The following is an 18,489-nucleotide window of genomic DNA, read 5'->3' as shown; positions in this document are numbered from 1 at the left end:
ATGTGAATCGCTTCCCAATGGGATTGTGTCCAAAGGTTAAGTGAACCAAAAGGGAACCTGACCCAGGAACACATCAAGGGGTTTATCAGTAATCTCTTTAATGGACAAAGAGGAGGTTTTTATTTGTTGTTGTGTAGGTTGTTTTTTTGTGTGTGTTTTGTTTTGTTTTTTAAGTACTTTCTCTCAAACTTATAAAGTTAACATTCATTAGGTTCGTCATGGAGGCCTCATGGGTCAACCTGGCTAACTAAATGTTGAGTGCCCTTCCTCTGAGGCATATTAGGTGAAGCCGCGATCAGAGATGGGGGTTTCTGACAGCCAGCCCACACCATGCTTTCTTTGGTTGAGTTGTGGTGGGGTGTTTGTCCAGTTCTGGAAATCAGAAAGGGCGTGGGGCAAGATCCACTTGATATCCCAACTGGCTGAAGTAGAAAGAGAGGTCCCAACTGTGGCCATGTTCTCTTAGTGGAATCCCAAGGTTCCTCCAATTACATAATTTTCAGAGTACCACCTATATTACCCTCTGGACCACCACCCTATGAACCTGGATCAAGGCCACCCCTGCGGGAGCCCCCTATCTTTATTCATCACTGTCTACAGTTATAGTCTTTAACTCTGATGTTGATCTGTATATAAAAAGTAATGATTTTTTGACTGGCCGTGCGGCATGTGGGATATTAGTTCCCCGACCAGGGATCAAACCCGTGCCCTCTGCAGTGAGAGCCCAGAGTCTTAACCACTGGACCGCCAGGGAAGTTCCAAAAAGTGATGATCTTCTAATAGGAGGAACCGGAGGAATGTTTAAAGAAATACATCCCTCATGAATAAACTGAAACCTTGCCTTGGATAGCTCATTTTAGTTTGTGTCAGCAATCCAACAGTGAAATTTTATGGTATGTTGAGTCTGTGGGAAAAATGGAACCCTAAGGTGTCCCTAGAATAAATTTGTACATTGGAATCCCTCCAGACTAGGACTGGGATATTGTTTGACCTTGAGGGAGCAGCCCACAGCTCAACAGTAAACGCCACTGCCAGCAGGGTCCTCACCAGTCTGTTGTGACTTTAGTGTACCCCTCTGTACACATTTCTGGTTGTGGGCATTGGGTTCTTACTGCGAAATGCTCAAAATATTTTCAAATGATACAAATAACTATAGATATCCTGCATTTTGTAGATTATCTGTGCTAAAAAAAAAGAGGATGATTTTACTCTACATATCTTTTCTTTAGACAGAAATAATAATAGAGTTAATAATAATACTAATATATTAGCTTGGTCTTCCTATTCTTTTGGTAACACTGCAATTTGTTCTTCTGATTCTTTTTATAAAGGACATTTCTAACCATCGTTCAGTCTCTTGAATAGATCTACCTATTATACGGGAGTACCTTGAGCAAAATTATTGCCTTAGGTACTCGAACCAGTTATGTCCCTTACAATGAATAAACTTATGAATTCACACTGTTTTTAAGTTAAAATCTTATAAATCTGGTTAACAGCAGTTTTCATTCAGCCGCTATTTATTGAGTATCTGCCATGTGGCAGGCACTGGGCTAGCAGCAAGGGGATACAGTAGTAAAAAAGGCAGACAAGGTCTTTTAATTACAGTCTGACGATTATCATGGGCCTGATTAACCCTGACTCAACCGATACAATCTAATTCCTGAGCCTGTTAAACTGTAGGGTATGTCATGGGTCGAACAGTCACTCAGTGAAGTCTTATCTGAAACAGCCAGGCAGTTCTGCCCTTAATTATAAACCTTGGAGCTGAGAAAAGAGAAGGGAAAGGAGGGAGGGGGGGAGAAAGGGAAGACAGAAGAATTATCAGCTGAGGTACTAATGTCACTAAAGCACTGGAAAAGTGGCTGAGGTTGAAGGTAGAACCAGAGACCCGCAAGTCACAGTTAAAGTCACAGTTATTACCCATTTCCCTCCAATTTCCCCTATGCCAAAATAATCCCTGAAAGGGAATGAGGAAGGCAAACTGCATAAAAAGTTCTCTATAATGGATTTACAGAGCCAGTCTGGGGAAGATGTCTAGTAAATTCTTCATTTAAAAAGTCTTACAATTATTTTATGACTCGTATAGGGTAATACATTTTGATAGGGAAGAAATTAAACTATACCAGCCAGAACCTGGGAGGAAGAAAGGGTTACGACGTAGCTCTGTGGTAAATACCTTTTGGTGCCTCACTCGGTAATGATATAGATTAAAGCAGACGCTTGAGTTCTAAAGCTCTATAGTCTTTCCAGCTGTACATGTTAAAAATGTTGAACTATGCAAAGCCATTCAGTTCACATTTGAGCCTCACTGCTGAGCCTTAGGTGGGTACAGTTTAAACCTGTGATGTAGACAGAGGAAATTTCTACCTATATCCACAGAGCAGAATGTCTTACCTCACCATAGTGGGGAAACATGAGGGAAAAACAATTTGTACAAATTCATGCTCTGGACGGTCCCCTGGGACAGTGAGAACTAGAACATGAGCTCAGGACCTTGGCCACCGAGAACTCCCAACACACACACACACAAGCCACCGAGAACTCCCAACACACACACACAAGCCACCGAGAACTCCCAACACATACACACAAGTGGCTCATTAGTGGCAGGCTTCAGTGATCTGGGTCTAGCTTCTCATTTTGCCAACCTCAAGGGGAAGATAATCTCACACACAATCAAAGGTCACTGGAATGAACATGTTGTTATTTATTTCCCTGTCTGCTCAAGATCAGCTTTAAATTGACCTGAAATAATATGACAGCAGTGATAATCTCTGGTTCTTGGAGTACACAGTAATCCATAAAAGTTTTAAAAAATGAAGTGTCTCTTGGAAGCCCTTACTGCTGCCATTAACATAAATATCCATAATGTTTGCCCTCCTCTGAAAGGTGTTCTCAGGTTGGGTGTGGGTGTGCCCAATTACATGCTTTGCTCTGAGCTGGCCCATTCAGCAAGGGATCATGAGATGCTAGTCTGGGTGGACTGCTGGAGGAAGTTCCCAGGAAGTGGTTTACCTGTAAAGCACATCTCTGGGGCGCAGAGGGATGAATAAAAGGAGGGGAATGCTGGTGCCAGAAACTACAGGTCAGTTGATACCCTGATCTGCAGGAAGGGTGTGGTCACAGCAAGGGGATGAGGCTGTCAGGGAAAGGAGGGGAGAAGGGAACAGGAAGAACAGATATTTTCTTTCCCTCCCTCCAGCACAATCTCACTCATCCTCTTGTTTGTGGCAGGCATTACCAGCACTTGCTTCTCTACTTCTTCTAAGCAAACTGGAGGATTATACTTCCCTGCCTCCACTGAAGTTAAGTGTGGTCGTGTGCCTTGCTTTGGCCAATGAAATGGAGTGGAAGTGATGTGTGTCACTTCCTGGCAGAAGCATTTAATGGCTGGGCTTGACTTTCCATCCTGGTTTTCTCCTGCTTTGCCCATGTGAATGTACCTATTGACACAAAAGTGCCATAAGATCAAAGTAATAAATTATGTGTGAACGAGGAAAAAACAAAACCAAATAAAGTGCAGACAAAAATAAAATTTTGTTACATTAAAGTCATTGAGATGTACAGGTTGTCAGCCTACCCTGACATCATGCTCTGTCTTCTTTCCCTCTTCCTGACAGTCTCCTTTCCTCTTCTCTTGCCTCCTCCCCTCCTTACCCATCTCTTCCTTCCTTTCCTCTCCCTTTTACCCTATGACTCCATTGCTTTCCTACCTGGAAATAATAGTAAATATAATGTTTTATATTCCTATTCTTAATCTGAAACATGGATACATTTGTTTTTTGAAATAAGAAGTGAGTACATTTTTTGAATTACACATTTCACATTTCTTTCTTTAGAGAGAAGCCCTGAGGTAAATTAAAAATCAGCTTTAGTTTGTGTGAAAAATGTATGCTTTGAAAACCTTACTATATGATATAAACATATAGTCTTATCATTGTGGATAAGCCCTCAACTGATTTTCCTGTGTGGGTTAGTGGCTGTCAGGGAAAATAAAAACAAACATAAACTTTCCCTAAACACCTTGCAGCTCAGAAAAACCAGAGCTCCCTCTGGAGTGGGCTTTGAACAGGAAGTCACTTACAGCATGATCAGTCACTTAGTTTTCATTGGTAACTGTGTTAAGAAGGCTACTGGAGCTGGAACGTCCAGAAGACTGTTCAAGACTAAAGGACATCTAAAGTTATCAAAAGAACTACTCATTTTCATGCACAGTCATTCATGACATCGTATTTAACCCTGAGGTCACTCCCACCACCCTGAAAATTGTTTCAAGCAATTAAAGTCAGCCTAATCATGAAGCAGCAGAGAACGTAAGTGCAGGAAAATGTAACTGTAGCCTGGCTAGTCATGCATATTTAAATAAACACAACAGATGTGTACTTTGAAAACAAATTCAACAAGCTCTGGTTTCAAATAAGAACATGCTCTACTAGGTAAACATGACGTGGCCTTTTAGGCCATTTTACAACACCACGGAGAGAACTGCTAAGGGTTTTACACATAACCAGTTCCGCAGAGATGATCTTGGTACAGGGAGGAGAGGAGAAAGTATGTAACAGTTATATGAGGCAAAGGAGAACATGCAAAAGAAGCAAGAGCCAGGTGGGGAATTCTGAAGTTCACTTACTGCCTGCTTTTGCTCTTCCTCCTAGAGGTGGTGAAGACGAAAAAAGGCAGAGGGGAAAAAGGAGAGAAATTAATGCCCATCACCACAAAACAACCGGAAAAAAAAGACAGAAAAGGGCAAACCAGGCCAGGCCCATGGGTTCAGAGATCCAAGGGCCTGACCACCGTCAGAGCGTCATCAGTTGGACAGAGCAAATGGCAAGCCTCTGCCCCATCCAGTTCTTTAAATGCTAACTTCTAGAGTTAGAAGGAAAGAACCTTACAAACCCTCTAGTCCAACTTCCCCTTTTATACACGAAAAAGCCCTAGAGAGCCTGACTTGCCCGAGGTTATATCACTATTTAGGGTAAACTGAAAGAAGCAGCTCAACCATGACTCAAAAGCTCCGTGATCACTCTGTTTCACGATTCACCATATCCACATGTGTTAGGTACGTTTCTCTAAGTCAGTGGTTCTCAAAGTGCAGAACATAGAGAGACCAGGAGCAGCAGCATCTGGAAACTTGTCAGAGATGCATGCTTTGCCCCGTCTCCCCCTAGACCAATGGAATCAAAACTCTTGGGGTGGGGGCAGCACTGTTTCAGGAAACTTTCAGTGGATTCTGAATCCTGCTAGTTTGAGAACCACTGCTCTTAAGAACTTCCTAGAAACTGGAAATTCCATCTGACTACAGATTCTCTTATTTAGTCCCGTCTTCCACTTTCGGAGCTTTTGGCTGCTGCGTGGTCCTTTTCAAGGATGCACATACATCCCCTTCCCCCTATAAACTGGAACTGTTTCAAGGCCCTAAGAGGCTTTTCAAAAAGAATTCTTGACCTTGGTGTCTCATTAGTTGAACAAAGGTTTGTTTAATGCTCCCTATGCGTGAAGCACTGGAAACATGAAGGTAAGATATGGTCTCTGTCTTTCAGAGCCTTACAGTGACGGTGCTCAGAGCAGGCCCTTGCTAACTCTCAGCTCTCAGAATGCACCTCTAGACACTGAAGAAGGAAGCACGATGAAGATGAGATAAACACTTCCGAGTTCCTCTCTCCTCAGTCTTGTGCTTCTCAGTTACTCTGTCTTTTAATGGGTCTCTTTGTTTCCTTTTTCTGTGCTTCATCATGGGCAACTGTGGTCAGGACGCCTCTGCTCTTTGCCCCAAATACACAGATCTAAAATCTGTTGCAATGGTTCTATTTAAATTGGATCCATCCGTGCAGACTGCCTTTACTAAACATGTGTGTAGGAAGTCTTGGGAATGGATGAGTGCTTCTCAGTCTGCAGATCTGGGTGCAATGGAGAGAATGATTTCAGTAAAGCCAAGGAATTACGAAAGGGAGAGGGAAAGTAAGAATTTGGAGAAAGTCATTTTATTCCCGCAAGGGAGAGACATGCACTAGAAATTAAATGGGCACCAAGAACTCTCTTGAGAAGACTCCCAGCTCAGTGCCGGAAGATGTTCTTCATTATCAAAACCAGCTGCTAGATGCTTGGCCAAACCTAATAGCACAGGCACCCAGGCAAAGAGGGCCCTGAGCGTTCGCTGAGTTAGCCTGAAGGAGTGAGCGTCTTTTAGCTTTTGCGTCTGGTATGCATGGCTCCAGGTAGAAGGGGTTAGAGTTTTACAGTTGGGAAGCGATCTCCCTGCCTAGTCAGGCTTCCCTGTGAGGCAGAACACGTTTCTTCCATTCACTAGGCAAGGCAACCAGCCGTAGAAGAGTTATTAAACAATTAAAAATGTGTTTCTATGGCTGGCACTAAATGTTGAAATGGAAATTGGTAGGGGAGAGATGGGGCAATCCTGACAAGCTGAAATTGCATCTGAGGTCAAAAGACCAGTATGTAATTTCTTAGAACTGTTTCTAAAACACCTCCCTATGTTCACTGTTTTCTCCAGGTTTGGTATTGGACACAATATTACCTTGGTTCAATAGAATAGAAAAATTCAGTGCTCGCTTCGGCAGCACATATACTAAAATTGGAATGATACAGAGAAGATTAGCATGGCCCCTGCGCAAGGATGATACGCAAATTCGTGAAGCGTTCCATATTTTTTTTAAAGCAATTATACTCCAATAAAGATGTTTAAAAAAAAAAAAGAAAAATTCAGAAGGCAATGCTTCATGTTTGTACATTTGGTGACTTTGCTGTATATAGTTTATCCATTGATATAAAATCATTATAATTTGCAGTAGACACATGTCAGGTTAGGATGGAGAGAGTGGACAGGTCAGTGTTTTCAGGACTTACAGGCCCCCCATGTGCACTGGGATTGGGAGAGGGTGGACTTTGGCAAAGTGTTACTTAGGATGGTGTTGTATAATCCAAACTCACAAAAGTTAATCAGATATAGCTTTGAAGGCTTTGTCAACACAGTAAACAGGTCAGATATAAGGTCTTAGAACCTTTCTGTTATCAATTAGTCAGTTGGGGTCAGTAAACATTGACTGGTGACAAGGTATAGGAGCCAACTTGATTTAAAGGGGGTAATAATGCCTTAATTATAAAGTGCAAACCTAGGACTGCTCAAGTCACCTAAAAACATGGGAGACCCGTCACATTGGGGATATCTGGCTAGATGGCCAAAGTAATGCCATAGCCACTGTAGTCATCTATATAAAAAAATTTATATTCAAAACCTCATTTGCATATGAGGTTAAAATTTAAAACTACAGAATTCATCTGGTAAATGCGTTTCAAAAGCAATACTGGAAAAATGGAAAATGAGGCAGAAAAATACTGGGAACGTAATTTAGAAACTAAAACACCATCACACAACTATTTTTAGATTAAATAAGTCTGAGGTAGAGGTTATCCATATATACTCATTAATCAGGGGAAAAAATGTAAAGAAAAGATACATTCTGAAACACGGGTGCTTGAGTGTCAGTCTACATTATGTCATTAGGAAAAAAACAACAACAATAAGAAGGTCTCTGATACTCCTTGGTGACAGGGATTGAGTCTTAGTCACCATTATACACCACATACTCTAAACATGGCTCTTAATCAATGGATAAAAAGACAACATTCCTGGTTTATGTTTGCAATTCTTCTTCCCTTTCTGAATGACCTCAGCCTGTGAGGTGGGTAAATAATAAGGCTTTTAAGAACTTGATAGGATATCCTACAAAGCAGAGCAGTGGGGTCCTGGTTATTTTACAGAAATTATAACTGTAAGACAACAGCTGGAAATACAAAGAAACTCAGGGCTTGGGAATACAGTTCGAGACATCAGCTCATTCTGCTTAGGCCTTGAATGCAAGTGTCAGACGTACATGACAAGGTCTTAGGAAGGCACACGGGACCTGAGCCAGGAACTCTAAGGAACACTGAGGGCAATCAGCTGACGGGAAAGCTTACTGTGATACTTAGGGGAAATGCATTCTGACTTCCCTTCAGTTTGCATAAACCTTTTTGCCTTTTTCAAAAAGGGTACCTTCCCATCTATGTTTGGGTAATATTTGAGAACATTCTTCTGAAAGGCAGGTGAATCCCCCATGACCTTCTGTCCTGTGGGTGGACCAACCCCACAACGGCAGGGCTTTCAAAGCCCCACACGGCTCCAGATGTTACACTGGCCAAATGTATTTAAGCACCTCTCTGCTCTCCTGGGTGGCTGATCGGGTTGCTCAGCTGGATACTTGACAACTATTGGAAGGATTTGGGCCAGGTTTTACGCATAAGGTTTTCTTTAAACAAGACCCATTTAGACAAAATATTTCTCAGGAGACATCCTGCTAACAGGGTTAATGAAGAAACATGTCCCAAAATACCCCAAATACCCAGAACCAAAGCTAGAAAAAAACTCAGCTCAAGACTAAAAGAAGTGATTGTCTTGAGCAAGCCAAAAGTCAGTTTAAAACACAAACACTCCGTTTACCCAAGTTGCTAAATACCCACTGGTTTTATTATTAAAGGACTGGTTTAGAATGGAGAAGTTGAAGCAAACTCTTCAAGCTGACATGCTCCTGGGCTACCCCTCCTAGCCTAGGCCCTTGTCACTTCGGGTCTGGAAGATTTCAGTAGCTTCCTATTATCCTTTAGTTTCTCCTCTTCCCAACCTGCTATGTACATTTTCCTAAACTATTGTTTTCAAAACCTTTAATGACTCCACTTCATCACAGGATTAAATCTACCCCCTCAGCCTGCCTTTTGAGGTACTCCACACTGTGATTTCCATTCTGTATTTCATACCATGAAATACAATGGTTTCACAGTATAGACAGACAGGCCTTAGGAATTTATAGCATAAACAAATATGTCCTTGTATTGCTGCTACAGAGCTGGGTAAGTATTTCTATTCAGTGCCAGTCAAATCATCCAGGTGAGGACATTTAAATGCCAAGTGCGCCTTTGTCTGCTCTAGGGTGTAGGGACTGTAATATATTTTTCACTAAAAATAGATAGTGAGGCCTGAATTATGCAAGCCCCAATATACCAAACCTAGAGCTATTTTATTGCTCCTAATAGAGTAAAATTATTGATTAGAGTTGGTTGATTACTTTGGTTTGCCTCTGTAATACTTATTAAAATAGGACACGATACTTGTTACGCATTTAGGTAGAATATTTGAAAACCTGTCTTAAAAGAAACTTTATGTAGTTGAGAAATATTCATTTCACATAACTAATATCCGATTTATAAACATTCTTATTAATTCATAAAAGCAACTATTCAAGGACATTAGTTCCAGATACTAATTTTTTGTAATCAGGCTTTACACTAATTTAGGTAGCTTTTATACTGAATTAGGTTAACTTTAGAGAGGTCTACCTGAAAACTGAGTCTAGGCAGCAAGAGTTAACCTTTTAGCCTCATCCTGTCTGACATCACAGGGAGGCAGAAGCTGAAGTGCAGGTGAAGATGGACAAGAAGAGCTGGGAGGTGGGAGGAGACCTGAGCGGCTGCTGCTCTTACCTTCAGCAGCTTCATCAGCCCTTCCAGCTGGACCATCAGTTCCCGCCTGCTCTCCTGCAGCGCTGACATCCTCTGTTCCAGCTCATCTTTCCTCTGCCTGTCGGAGAGGAAAAGCTCATGAGAAATGAAGAGATGGAAGGGCAGTTAGATCACAAAAAGACACTGTAATTTAAAAATATTAAAAATTGTAATGTGCTACTGAACAAATATATAAAAAAAAAAAGAAAATGAAGATAAAATGATCCTCAAAGAAGAGTCGAAGGCCAGATGAAATGGGTTTTGGACCTGATTCTGCTACTTACCAGTGTATGAGATGCTGAGCAAATCATTTAAGTTCTGATACTGGATACATAAAATGGTGCTAATATCTGTTTTGCTCACTTTTCTTTACTGCTGTGAGAATAGTATGTAAAAATGCTTTGGAGGGCTTCCCTGGTGGTGCAGTGGTTAAGAATCCAATGCAGGGCACATGGGTTCGAGCCCTGGTCCGGGAAGGTTCCACATGCCGCGGAGCAACTAAGCCCGTGCGCCACAACTAATGAGCCTGCGCTCTAGAGCCTGCAAGCCACAACTACTGAGCCTGCGTGCTGCAACTACTGAAGCCTGCGCACCTAGAGCCTGTGCTCCGCAACAAGAGAAGTCACCGCAATGAGAAGCCCGCGCACCGCAACGAAGAGTAGCCCCTGCTCGCCGGAACTAGAGAAAGCCCACGTGCAGCCACGAAGACGCAATGCAGCCAAAAATAAATAAACAAATTTATTTAAAAAAAATGCTTTGGAAAGTACATATTGCCGTACAGTGAAAAAGTATTGTTAATATTATTAAAGTGATTTAAAAAATTCTTTAGGAAGCCAAATGCCTCACTTATACATAAAACTAGTCCAAATTAAAATTAATAGTGGAAAAAAATGTATGAAAACTGCTCAGGGAAGACAGGGTTCAGGAGTCAGTGCTTCCAGAACCACACATCAGGTTCCAAAAGTATGACAGACATCAGGACGACTCTGTGTCTAAGAGAATTCTGAGGACAGATTTCTGTTTCCCTGAGGACAGATTTCATGTCAACAAGTCTAGCTCAATCTTTCCAAAACCAAACTTGAGACTTTCATCCCTAAATGGTTCTCTTCTCAATTTCCCTTTCTCTCCTACTTTTTCTTCTAACTGTCATGGCTGAAAAACTCAGTCCTCTTTGATACTTTCCTGTTCATTTCCTATATTCAATCAGTCACCCAATTCAGATGATTCTTGGAAATCACATGTCTATCTTTCTATTCCCACAGGTTAAATAAAAGATAGTATTAATTTTTTTTTTTTTTTTTTTTTTTTTTTTGCGGTATGCGGGCCTTTCACTGCTGTGGCCTCTCCCGTTGCGGAGCACAGGCTCCGGACACGCAGGTTCAGCGGCCATGGCTCATGGGCCCAGTTGCTCCACGGCACATGGGATCTTCCCGGACCAAGGTACAAACCCATGTTCCCTGCATCGGCAGGTGGACTCTCAACCACTGCGCCACCAGGGAAGCACGATAGTATTAATTTTAGTGACACCTATTTCCTTTGTTTTTCAACATGGTTGTTAGAAAATTTTTGGTACACATACGGCTTACATTATATTTCTATCAGAGAGTGCTGCTCCAGACCCTACCTACATTCCTATCCTTAGTTCCTTACCTCCCTTTCCCTTCCATGTCTGGACCTCCAGCCATGGTTCACTTTTCCCTAAGCAGACTGCATCATTTTACAAGTGAGTATTCCCCTACTCTCTTCCAAATGTTATTCACTCCTTAGTGTCCCTCCCAAACGTCACTCTTTCCAGGAAGCTATTCCTGATTACTTCAGCAGGTATAGGATCCTGCTTATTTAATCACATAGCAGTTGGTGCTTCTCTGTGGCACTTAATATATTTTACCTTGTATTGCTGTCACTCCTACCATGATGCAGAATCCTTGAGGTCAGGGGATGACCTTACTCGTCTTTGCTTATATTTAATGATTAAGAGAATATCACGCATCCAGTGTGGACTCAATTAACATCTAGTGAACTTAATGAAATCATTATTTGAAGCCCTCCAAGGATTTCCAATGACCTATCACTTAAGGCTCTCAGAATCTGGTCTCAATTATCCAACTAATTTTATCTCCCATCATTGGCACTCTAAAGATTAATTCACTGGATGACTGAAAACAAATTCTTAGCTCCAAGGCTCCTTCTCCTGTCTGAAATGTGTCATACTTATTGGGGAATCTTGCTGAACCCCAACTCTGCTTCTAATCTTAAATGTTTTGTCCTACACGCCATTCAAACCACACCTACCTTTCATGGTCCAGCCCAAATTCCAGCACTATCAAGCGTCAAATTGCTTCTAGCCTGTGTGTGTGTGTGTGTGTGTGTGTGTGTGTGTGCGCCTTTCCCTACTCACATTTCTTCTAATATCCATACTATTTATTAACATTGTACAATATTATTTAACTGACTAGCAAATTATTTTAAGTTTTGTTTCCGAAACTAGATTATAAATTTTTAAGATAGAATCATTGTCTTCTCATCTTCATACTCCCTAAATTTCCAGTGCAGGTATAAACTCAATAAGGAGGAGTTGACTCATTCAACTTTCTAGAAAGCCTTTCTTCCCTGAACCCCCAAGCCTGGATGCAGTACTCTTTCTTTGTGCTGTGTATGATCAAATAATTATAATATGTGGCAAAAATGAATGAACTACAGCTACATGCAACAACATGGAAGGCTCCTAAAGAGTAATATTAAGGGGGGAAAATGTCCCAGAAGACTGCATGGAATACCATTTCTATAAAGCTCAAAAAACAAAAAGCAAAATTAGACACTTTATCACGTGGGCATACACACATACTTGACAATACTCTTTTAAAAAGCAAGGGAATTGGGACTTCCCTGGTGGCACAGCGGTTGAGACTCCATGCTCCCAATGCAGGGGGCCTGGGTTCGATCCCTGGCAGGGGAACTAGATCCCACATGCGTGCTGCAGCTAAGACCCGGTGCAACCAAATAAATAAATAAGTAAATATTAAAAAAAAGAAAAAAAAAGGGAATGATAAACCAAATTCTGGATAGAGGTTAGCTCTGTGGGGAAGGCAGAAGCAAGGAAGTGGAATAAGGGGGCACTTTTACAGATGACATGGCTTTAGCAATATATGAATTCTCAAGTAGGATGTGAGTTCCTGGGTGTTCATTTTATCATTATGCTTCATATCTCACACACTTGTCATATATTACTATAATAACAAATATACCGTTAAAAATAATGAAGGGGGAAAAGACAATCTTGGTGGTCAGGATTCATAACCACTAACCCTATGGATGAAATTCTCTATCTTGCTTTATTATACTAGCTGGGTATTGGCAGTTCCTGGATTCATGTATATTCATCAAAACCAGAAGGATGTCAGAACCTACAAATGAATTTTGCCCTTTATGTGTCTTGCGATAAACAAAACTTCGTATATTAATATAGATGAATATACCAACTTCTTTCATGGCTAGTAATTCTGAGAAATTATATTTTCTATTCCAAAACCCTAAAGAAACTCTCCTACGTTTTCTTCTAGAAGTTTTAACATTTTCGTCTCCATGTTTAATCCATCCGGTGGTGTTTTTGTATATGGTGTGAGGAAGAGAGCCAATATGTTTGTCCTTATGCATGACCAATCGATCCGGCAAACTTATTAAATAGTCACTCTTTTTTCAGTGGTATACAAGCTGCTTTTGAGATTAAATACTTTCTGATTTCTCAGGATTTAGACCCTCCTTGTATTTAGATTAAATTCCTGTCTCTTACTGCCTTATGTCACAGTGCTGGATTCAGCCCTTTGCCTACTAAATCTACAGTTTTTTCAGATCCCTCTAGCATAAAGAAGCCCTTTCAGCAATCCTAGTTCCAGCAATAGTTAAAATAAAGTATGACAGTTTTTTGCTTTTCTAGATACAAAACAGTCACTTGTGCCTGAGCTGAGGTGAGGAAAGAAAACAGCTGTATCTTACACTGATAGCTTAGTTATGCTCTACCTGAGTCAGCAGCTTTTGCTTTCCCATCCTCCCTAGTGTGACACCAACCATGCTGATATCTCAAATGTGTGACAGTGGACCCAGAGTAACCAAAATCTCAGCCCAGTTTCTAATCAATTTAGAAACTAAAATGAATTTTTAGTAGAATGGGAATCTCTGTGTCGCTAATGATTTTCATCTGCGTGCTTTAAATTCTTGATGAGTTGACCTAAGCCGAAGGAAGAACTAAGAAAGGACATTCGGCTATGCAGAATCCCAGGTGACAGCACGTTAAAAATCAACTGCAGAATGTCAAATGTTACAACCTAAACAGAAAGAACCCACTATTTGGAAATCTAGAGGTCTGGTGAGAATCAAGTCACTCACTCAGTTTCCATAATGTCTTCACTTACAAAGAGTATACACACATCTTTCTAAGACCGATAGGAAATAAGACCCTAATAACTTTGCTCGGATAACGCTCACGTTATACTCTCCTGGAAGATGCCCTCATTCCCTCCAAAACAGCACCAAGTGGGAGCTGAAGTTGCTCTCTACCCCCATCCTGATCCTACGTCCTTAGTCTCTCCATCCTTGAGACAGTTTATACTTATGCTGAGGTAGAAAGTACCACAGCCATGGTGCGAGGGATTCCCGCTTGGTTTCACATCTCAGGCGAGTTCCCGCAACGGAATCCTGCTCTGCCTATGAAGCGCGGGAGAACATACTCAAAGGACAGGGAGAGCGTTACTCCTGCCAGGAGTCTCTAAAGTCAGACTAATTTGCAAGATAAGAAGATTGAGTGCAGCACAGTGGTCTTCCTAAAGCAATCACAAAAGTGTAAACACTGCGCCTGGTGTTTATCTAGTTCTGAAATGAAGGCAGGAGATCTCACAGTGATTAATAAAGGGACTCAAACACCTGAAGCAGTAACAGAATGAGTGGAACGCTTTGGCTGTTTGTTCTAACATGACGAGTTAAACCGATAAACAGATTCTAACCCACCAGTTTGGTTCCCTGGGATATGAACTCCTGCTGTAGCAGACTATGACTTGGGGACAGCGGTGCAGTTTCCCCACTTACCTCAGCAGCCGCAGCTCTGCCAGCAGGGTGGGGTTCTGCTGGGCCTTCTCCGGAGTGGGCTGGGAAGCCTGTTCATGCTCTAGACGGAGACGCTGAATCTCCTGCAGGATCTCTCTAGAGAGATGGATGAAAAAGAGATGGCCACGTGCGGCTTCACAGCTCGCTCCCTCTCTTTTTTTCCGTTAGAAGTTTTTATTCTAGTCATGCTGCCTCTACCAATCTTGTTCTGATTGTTTCTGAATGACCAAGATGTGAAATGGACACCGTCTTAAAATTGCTGCACTCGGTATTTCCTCGATGAAACAATCCTTTGTGGTAGAAAAAGTCCTACAAACCCTCTTCTCAAGAACTTGAAAAATTTCCACAGAAGAAAAAGGACAACTATCAATAGAAGAGTCTGTTCCTGTCTGGGGGGAACTTGCAACCTTCTAATGCAAGTCTTGTGCTAACTCCCCTCAAGTCTTCCTCTGTCTCCCTTCTTCTCCTGAACCCCACTCCCACCCCGAGATCTGATGGTTGCCACTTCCTCCACTGTGCCTGTTACATTATGACCAATTTCCTTGTCCTGGTTTCTGCTTTTTCAGTGCATGATGGTGTGTTGTCTGGTCGCCAAGCCTGTAAATGGCTTTTTAGTGAGAGACCAGACAGTCGCGTGCTGCATCGTGGGCCAGGACAAGATGACAAGACACAGCAAAGGCTCCTGGGAGTAGAGTGGAGAAAGGAATGGGAGGGGAACACACTGGTGGGTGAGAAAAAGAATCTACCTGAGAGCACCTGAGCGGGGTTTTGGACTACCAGAATGAACAGCATGCAGAGATATACAAATTAGTGTCCAGGGCATGTACTGGACTTGGGCTGGCCTATCTTCACTGAGGTGGGATCTTCCTTTGTGGTCAAAACCCACCTAGACTGCAAGGAAAATGAGAATCAGATACTCACGTGATAATCCTGGGCTTCAGAAACTGGCTCGACCTCTGCATTCTTACCTGTTTTTGTTTTCCAGTTCTGCAATAAGCTGTCTTTGTTGTTTGTTGGCATCAAAGTTAAAGCTCAAGTCGGTGGGAGGACGGGTCTACAGTGAGGAAGAAGAAAGGTTTTTTTTTTATTCAAATATATCCAGAGGCCCAGATGGACTGTTGATTTTTTTTAAAACAGATTTTTGAGGTATAATTTACATACCATAAAATCCACCCGTTTTAAGTGTACAATTCAATGAGTCTTCGTATATTTAAACAGTTATGCAAACCAATCACCACAGTCCAGTTTTAGAACATCTTTCATCACCACAGAAAGTTCCCTCATGCCAGTTTGTAGTCAACTTCCACTCCCATCCCCAACCACAGGCAACCAGTGATCTGCTTTCTGTCTACAGTTTTGCCTTTTCTAGAAACTTCATATAAATGGAATCATACAACATGCAGGCTTCCACTTAGCATGGTATTTCTGAGGTTCATCCATGTTGCTCCATGCATCAGGAGTTCCTTCCTTTTTATTGCTGAATAGTATTCCATTGTTTCCAGCTTTTGGTTGACACAAATGAAGCCGCTCTGAACTCTCATTTACAAATCTTTGTATTGATACATGTTTTCATCTGTCTTGGGTAAATCCCTAAGAGTGGAATTCCAGAGTTATATGGTTAACTCTGTATTTAACATTTTGAGAAAGTGTCAAACTGTTTTCCAAAGTGGCTGAACCATTTTACAGTCCCACCAACAATGAATGAGGGTTCTAATTTCTCCACATTCTCACCAATACTTGTCATTGTCTTTTTGGTTTTAACCATCCTAGTGGGCGTGAAGTACCTAATTGTGGGTTTTTTAAAAAATTGAGATATAATTTACATGCCTTAAAACCTACCCTTTTAAAGTATATAATTCAGTGGTTTTAAACTATATTTATGAGGTTGTGAGCCCATCATCAGTATCTACTTCCAGGACATTTTCATCACCCCGAAAAGAAACCCACAGTCACTCCCCATTTCCCCTCCACCATCTTGTGACAACTTATCTAATTTCTTTATCTATGGATTTGCCTACTCTGGGCAGTTCATACCAATGGAATCATGCAGTATGTGATCTTTTATGTATGGCTTCTTTGACTTGGCAAATGATTCCAAGGTTCATCCACGTTGTAGCATGTATCAGTACTTCATTTCTTTTTATAGAAGAATAATATTCCACCATATGGATACATCATATCTTGTTCATCCATTCAGCAGCTGGGGGACATTTGGGTTCCCATTTTGGCGGGCTATTTTGCATAATGCTGCTATGTGCATTTGCGGACAAGTTTCTGTGTAGAGACATGCTTTCATTTTTCTTGGGTATATATCTAAGAGTGGAACTGCTGGGTCATATAGTAACTGCCTTTTGGGCAACTGCTAAACTGTTTTCCTACATGGCTGTAGCAGTTTACATTCCCACTAGCAATATATGAGGGGTCCATTTTTTCCACTTTCTTGCCAACAGTTGTTATAGTCCATTTTTTTGATCACAGTAATCCTAGTGAGTATAAAATAGTATCTTGTGATTTTGATTTGTATTCCCCTAATATGTTAAGCATACTTTCATGTGCTTATTGGCCATCTATATATCCTCTTTGGAGGAGTCATTATGGTTTTGATTTGCATATTCACTACTGGGTCTGACCCTTATACCTCCTTTAAGAATATGGAAGCCGGGCTTCCCTGGTGGCGCAGTGGTTGAGAGTCCGCCTGCCAATGCAGGGGACATGGGTTTGTACCCCGGTCCGGGAAGATCCCACATGCCACGGAGCGGCTGGGCCCGTGAGCCACGGCCACTGAGCCTGCGCGTCCAGAGCCTGTGCTCCGCAACGGGAGAGGCCACAACAGTGAGAAGCCCGCGTACTGGAAAAAAAAGAAAAAGGAAGCCAATCGACACAAAATAGGAAAATGGATGACTAGGTGACATTTCCCTTTTATTGATTAACCAGAGTGGAAGCTCTTAATGAAGGCTCTGGTATAGTTACACTTCACTCCAGGTATTCTTGGTTCTTGGTTCCCAAAACATGATCTACGATGAAGCAGAAACCTTGTTTCCTGTCTAGAGTTTAAAGATGCAATAAGTAATTCTTTTCATGTGAAATTTCCTAAATAAACAGGGGCAAAATAGCATAGCAAATCTGGGTGGGAGCCTTTTATCAAGTTACCAAGTAACTTCCTTCTTTAAAAAGAAAAAACCTGATCTTTCTTCCTCCAGAGAAGAGTAGACCAGCAGTCAACTGAGCAAGTTCTCTATATATTCTATTCAGTCTTGTGAGAGCCTGAGTTGAACCTCAGAAAAATAGCTTGCCTCAGAGTAAAACTGCTATGAATAAAAGGTTTACAATTCCTGAAGACTAGAGTTGAAACTAATGGCTCCTTATGAGAGTGGGACCAGGCAAAATTATGGATGAGGAAATGAGCTCTGAAAGGAATCTGTTTCATATAATGACAAACGACAAAAAACCCTACAGTATTTCACTGGAAATTTCTAAAGAATCCTTTTAGTTTTGAGTGTCTGACTGCAATGCTGAAGCATCTTTCAAAGAGGAAGTTAACATAGGAATCAAGAATTATTATCAATAGTGATTCCTAACCAGGAAAGATTCTTTGGCACCAAGAAGCATTGTTACTCAAATACAAAGAAGTAGGGGCGGAAAAAGATTCAAGCCCTTAGACAGCAGTCCCACCTGGAGCAGGCTGCACCCTAGCTCCTCCACCTGGACGTAACAGCAGGGAGCCCCCAGTGGACAGTTGAATGATGGCTTATTTCACCCAGACAAATGTCAAACACAGTTGAGTGTACACTAAATAACAGAGAAATGTAGGATTTTATTTATTGACTATCTTAGACACCA

At 41.6% G+C, this 18,489-nt stretch overlaps 1 protein-coding gene and 1 non-coding gene across 6 annotated transcripts in view; one reads left to right on the top strand and one right to left on the bottom strand.

Moving 5' to 3' along the window:
• DTNB (dystrobrevin beta) overlaps positions 1 to 18,489 on the bottom strand; it is a 232,976-nt gene that overhangs the window by 18,471 nt on the left and 196,016 nt on the right. For 3 of the 5 annotated variants that reach the window (XM_060168532.1, XM_060168529.1, XM_060168530.1), the window contains 4 exons: positions 15,618 to 15,703; positions 14,632 to 14,745; positions 9,535 to 9,631; positions 4,634 to 4,654 (listed from right to left, as the gene is read on the bottom strand). In XM_060168532.1, coding sequence (XP_060024515.1) covers positions 4,634 to 4,654; positions 9,535 to 9,631; positions 14,632 to 14,745; positions 15,618 to 15,703 — 318 coding nt within the window. The remainder of the gene's footprint in view (positions 1 to 4,633; positions 4,655 to 9,534; positions 9,632 to 14,631; positions 14,746 to 15,617; positions 15,704 to 18,489) is intronic. The other 2 variants (XM_060168533.1, XM_060168531.1) reach the window with 1 other exon arrangement.
• Positions 6,563 to 6,669, top strand: LOC132532006 (U6 spliceosomal RNA). Its single transcript, XR_009544268.1, has one exon. It is a non-coding gene; the product is annotated as a U6 spliceosomal RNA (small nuclear RNA).

The sequence above is a fragment of the Lagenorhynchus albirostris genome, chromosome 13 (assembly GCF_949774975.1).
Source record: "Lagenorhynchus albirostris chromosome 13, mLagAlb1.1, whole genome shotgun sequence".
In the NCBI taxonomy this organism is placed as follows: Eukaryota; Metazoa; Chordata; class Mammalia; order Artiodactyla; family Delphinidae; genus Lagenorhynchus; species Lagenorhynchus albirostris.
This window is presented reverse-complemented; position numbering and strand designations above follow the sequence as displayed.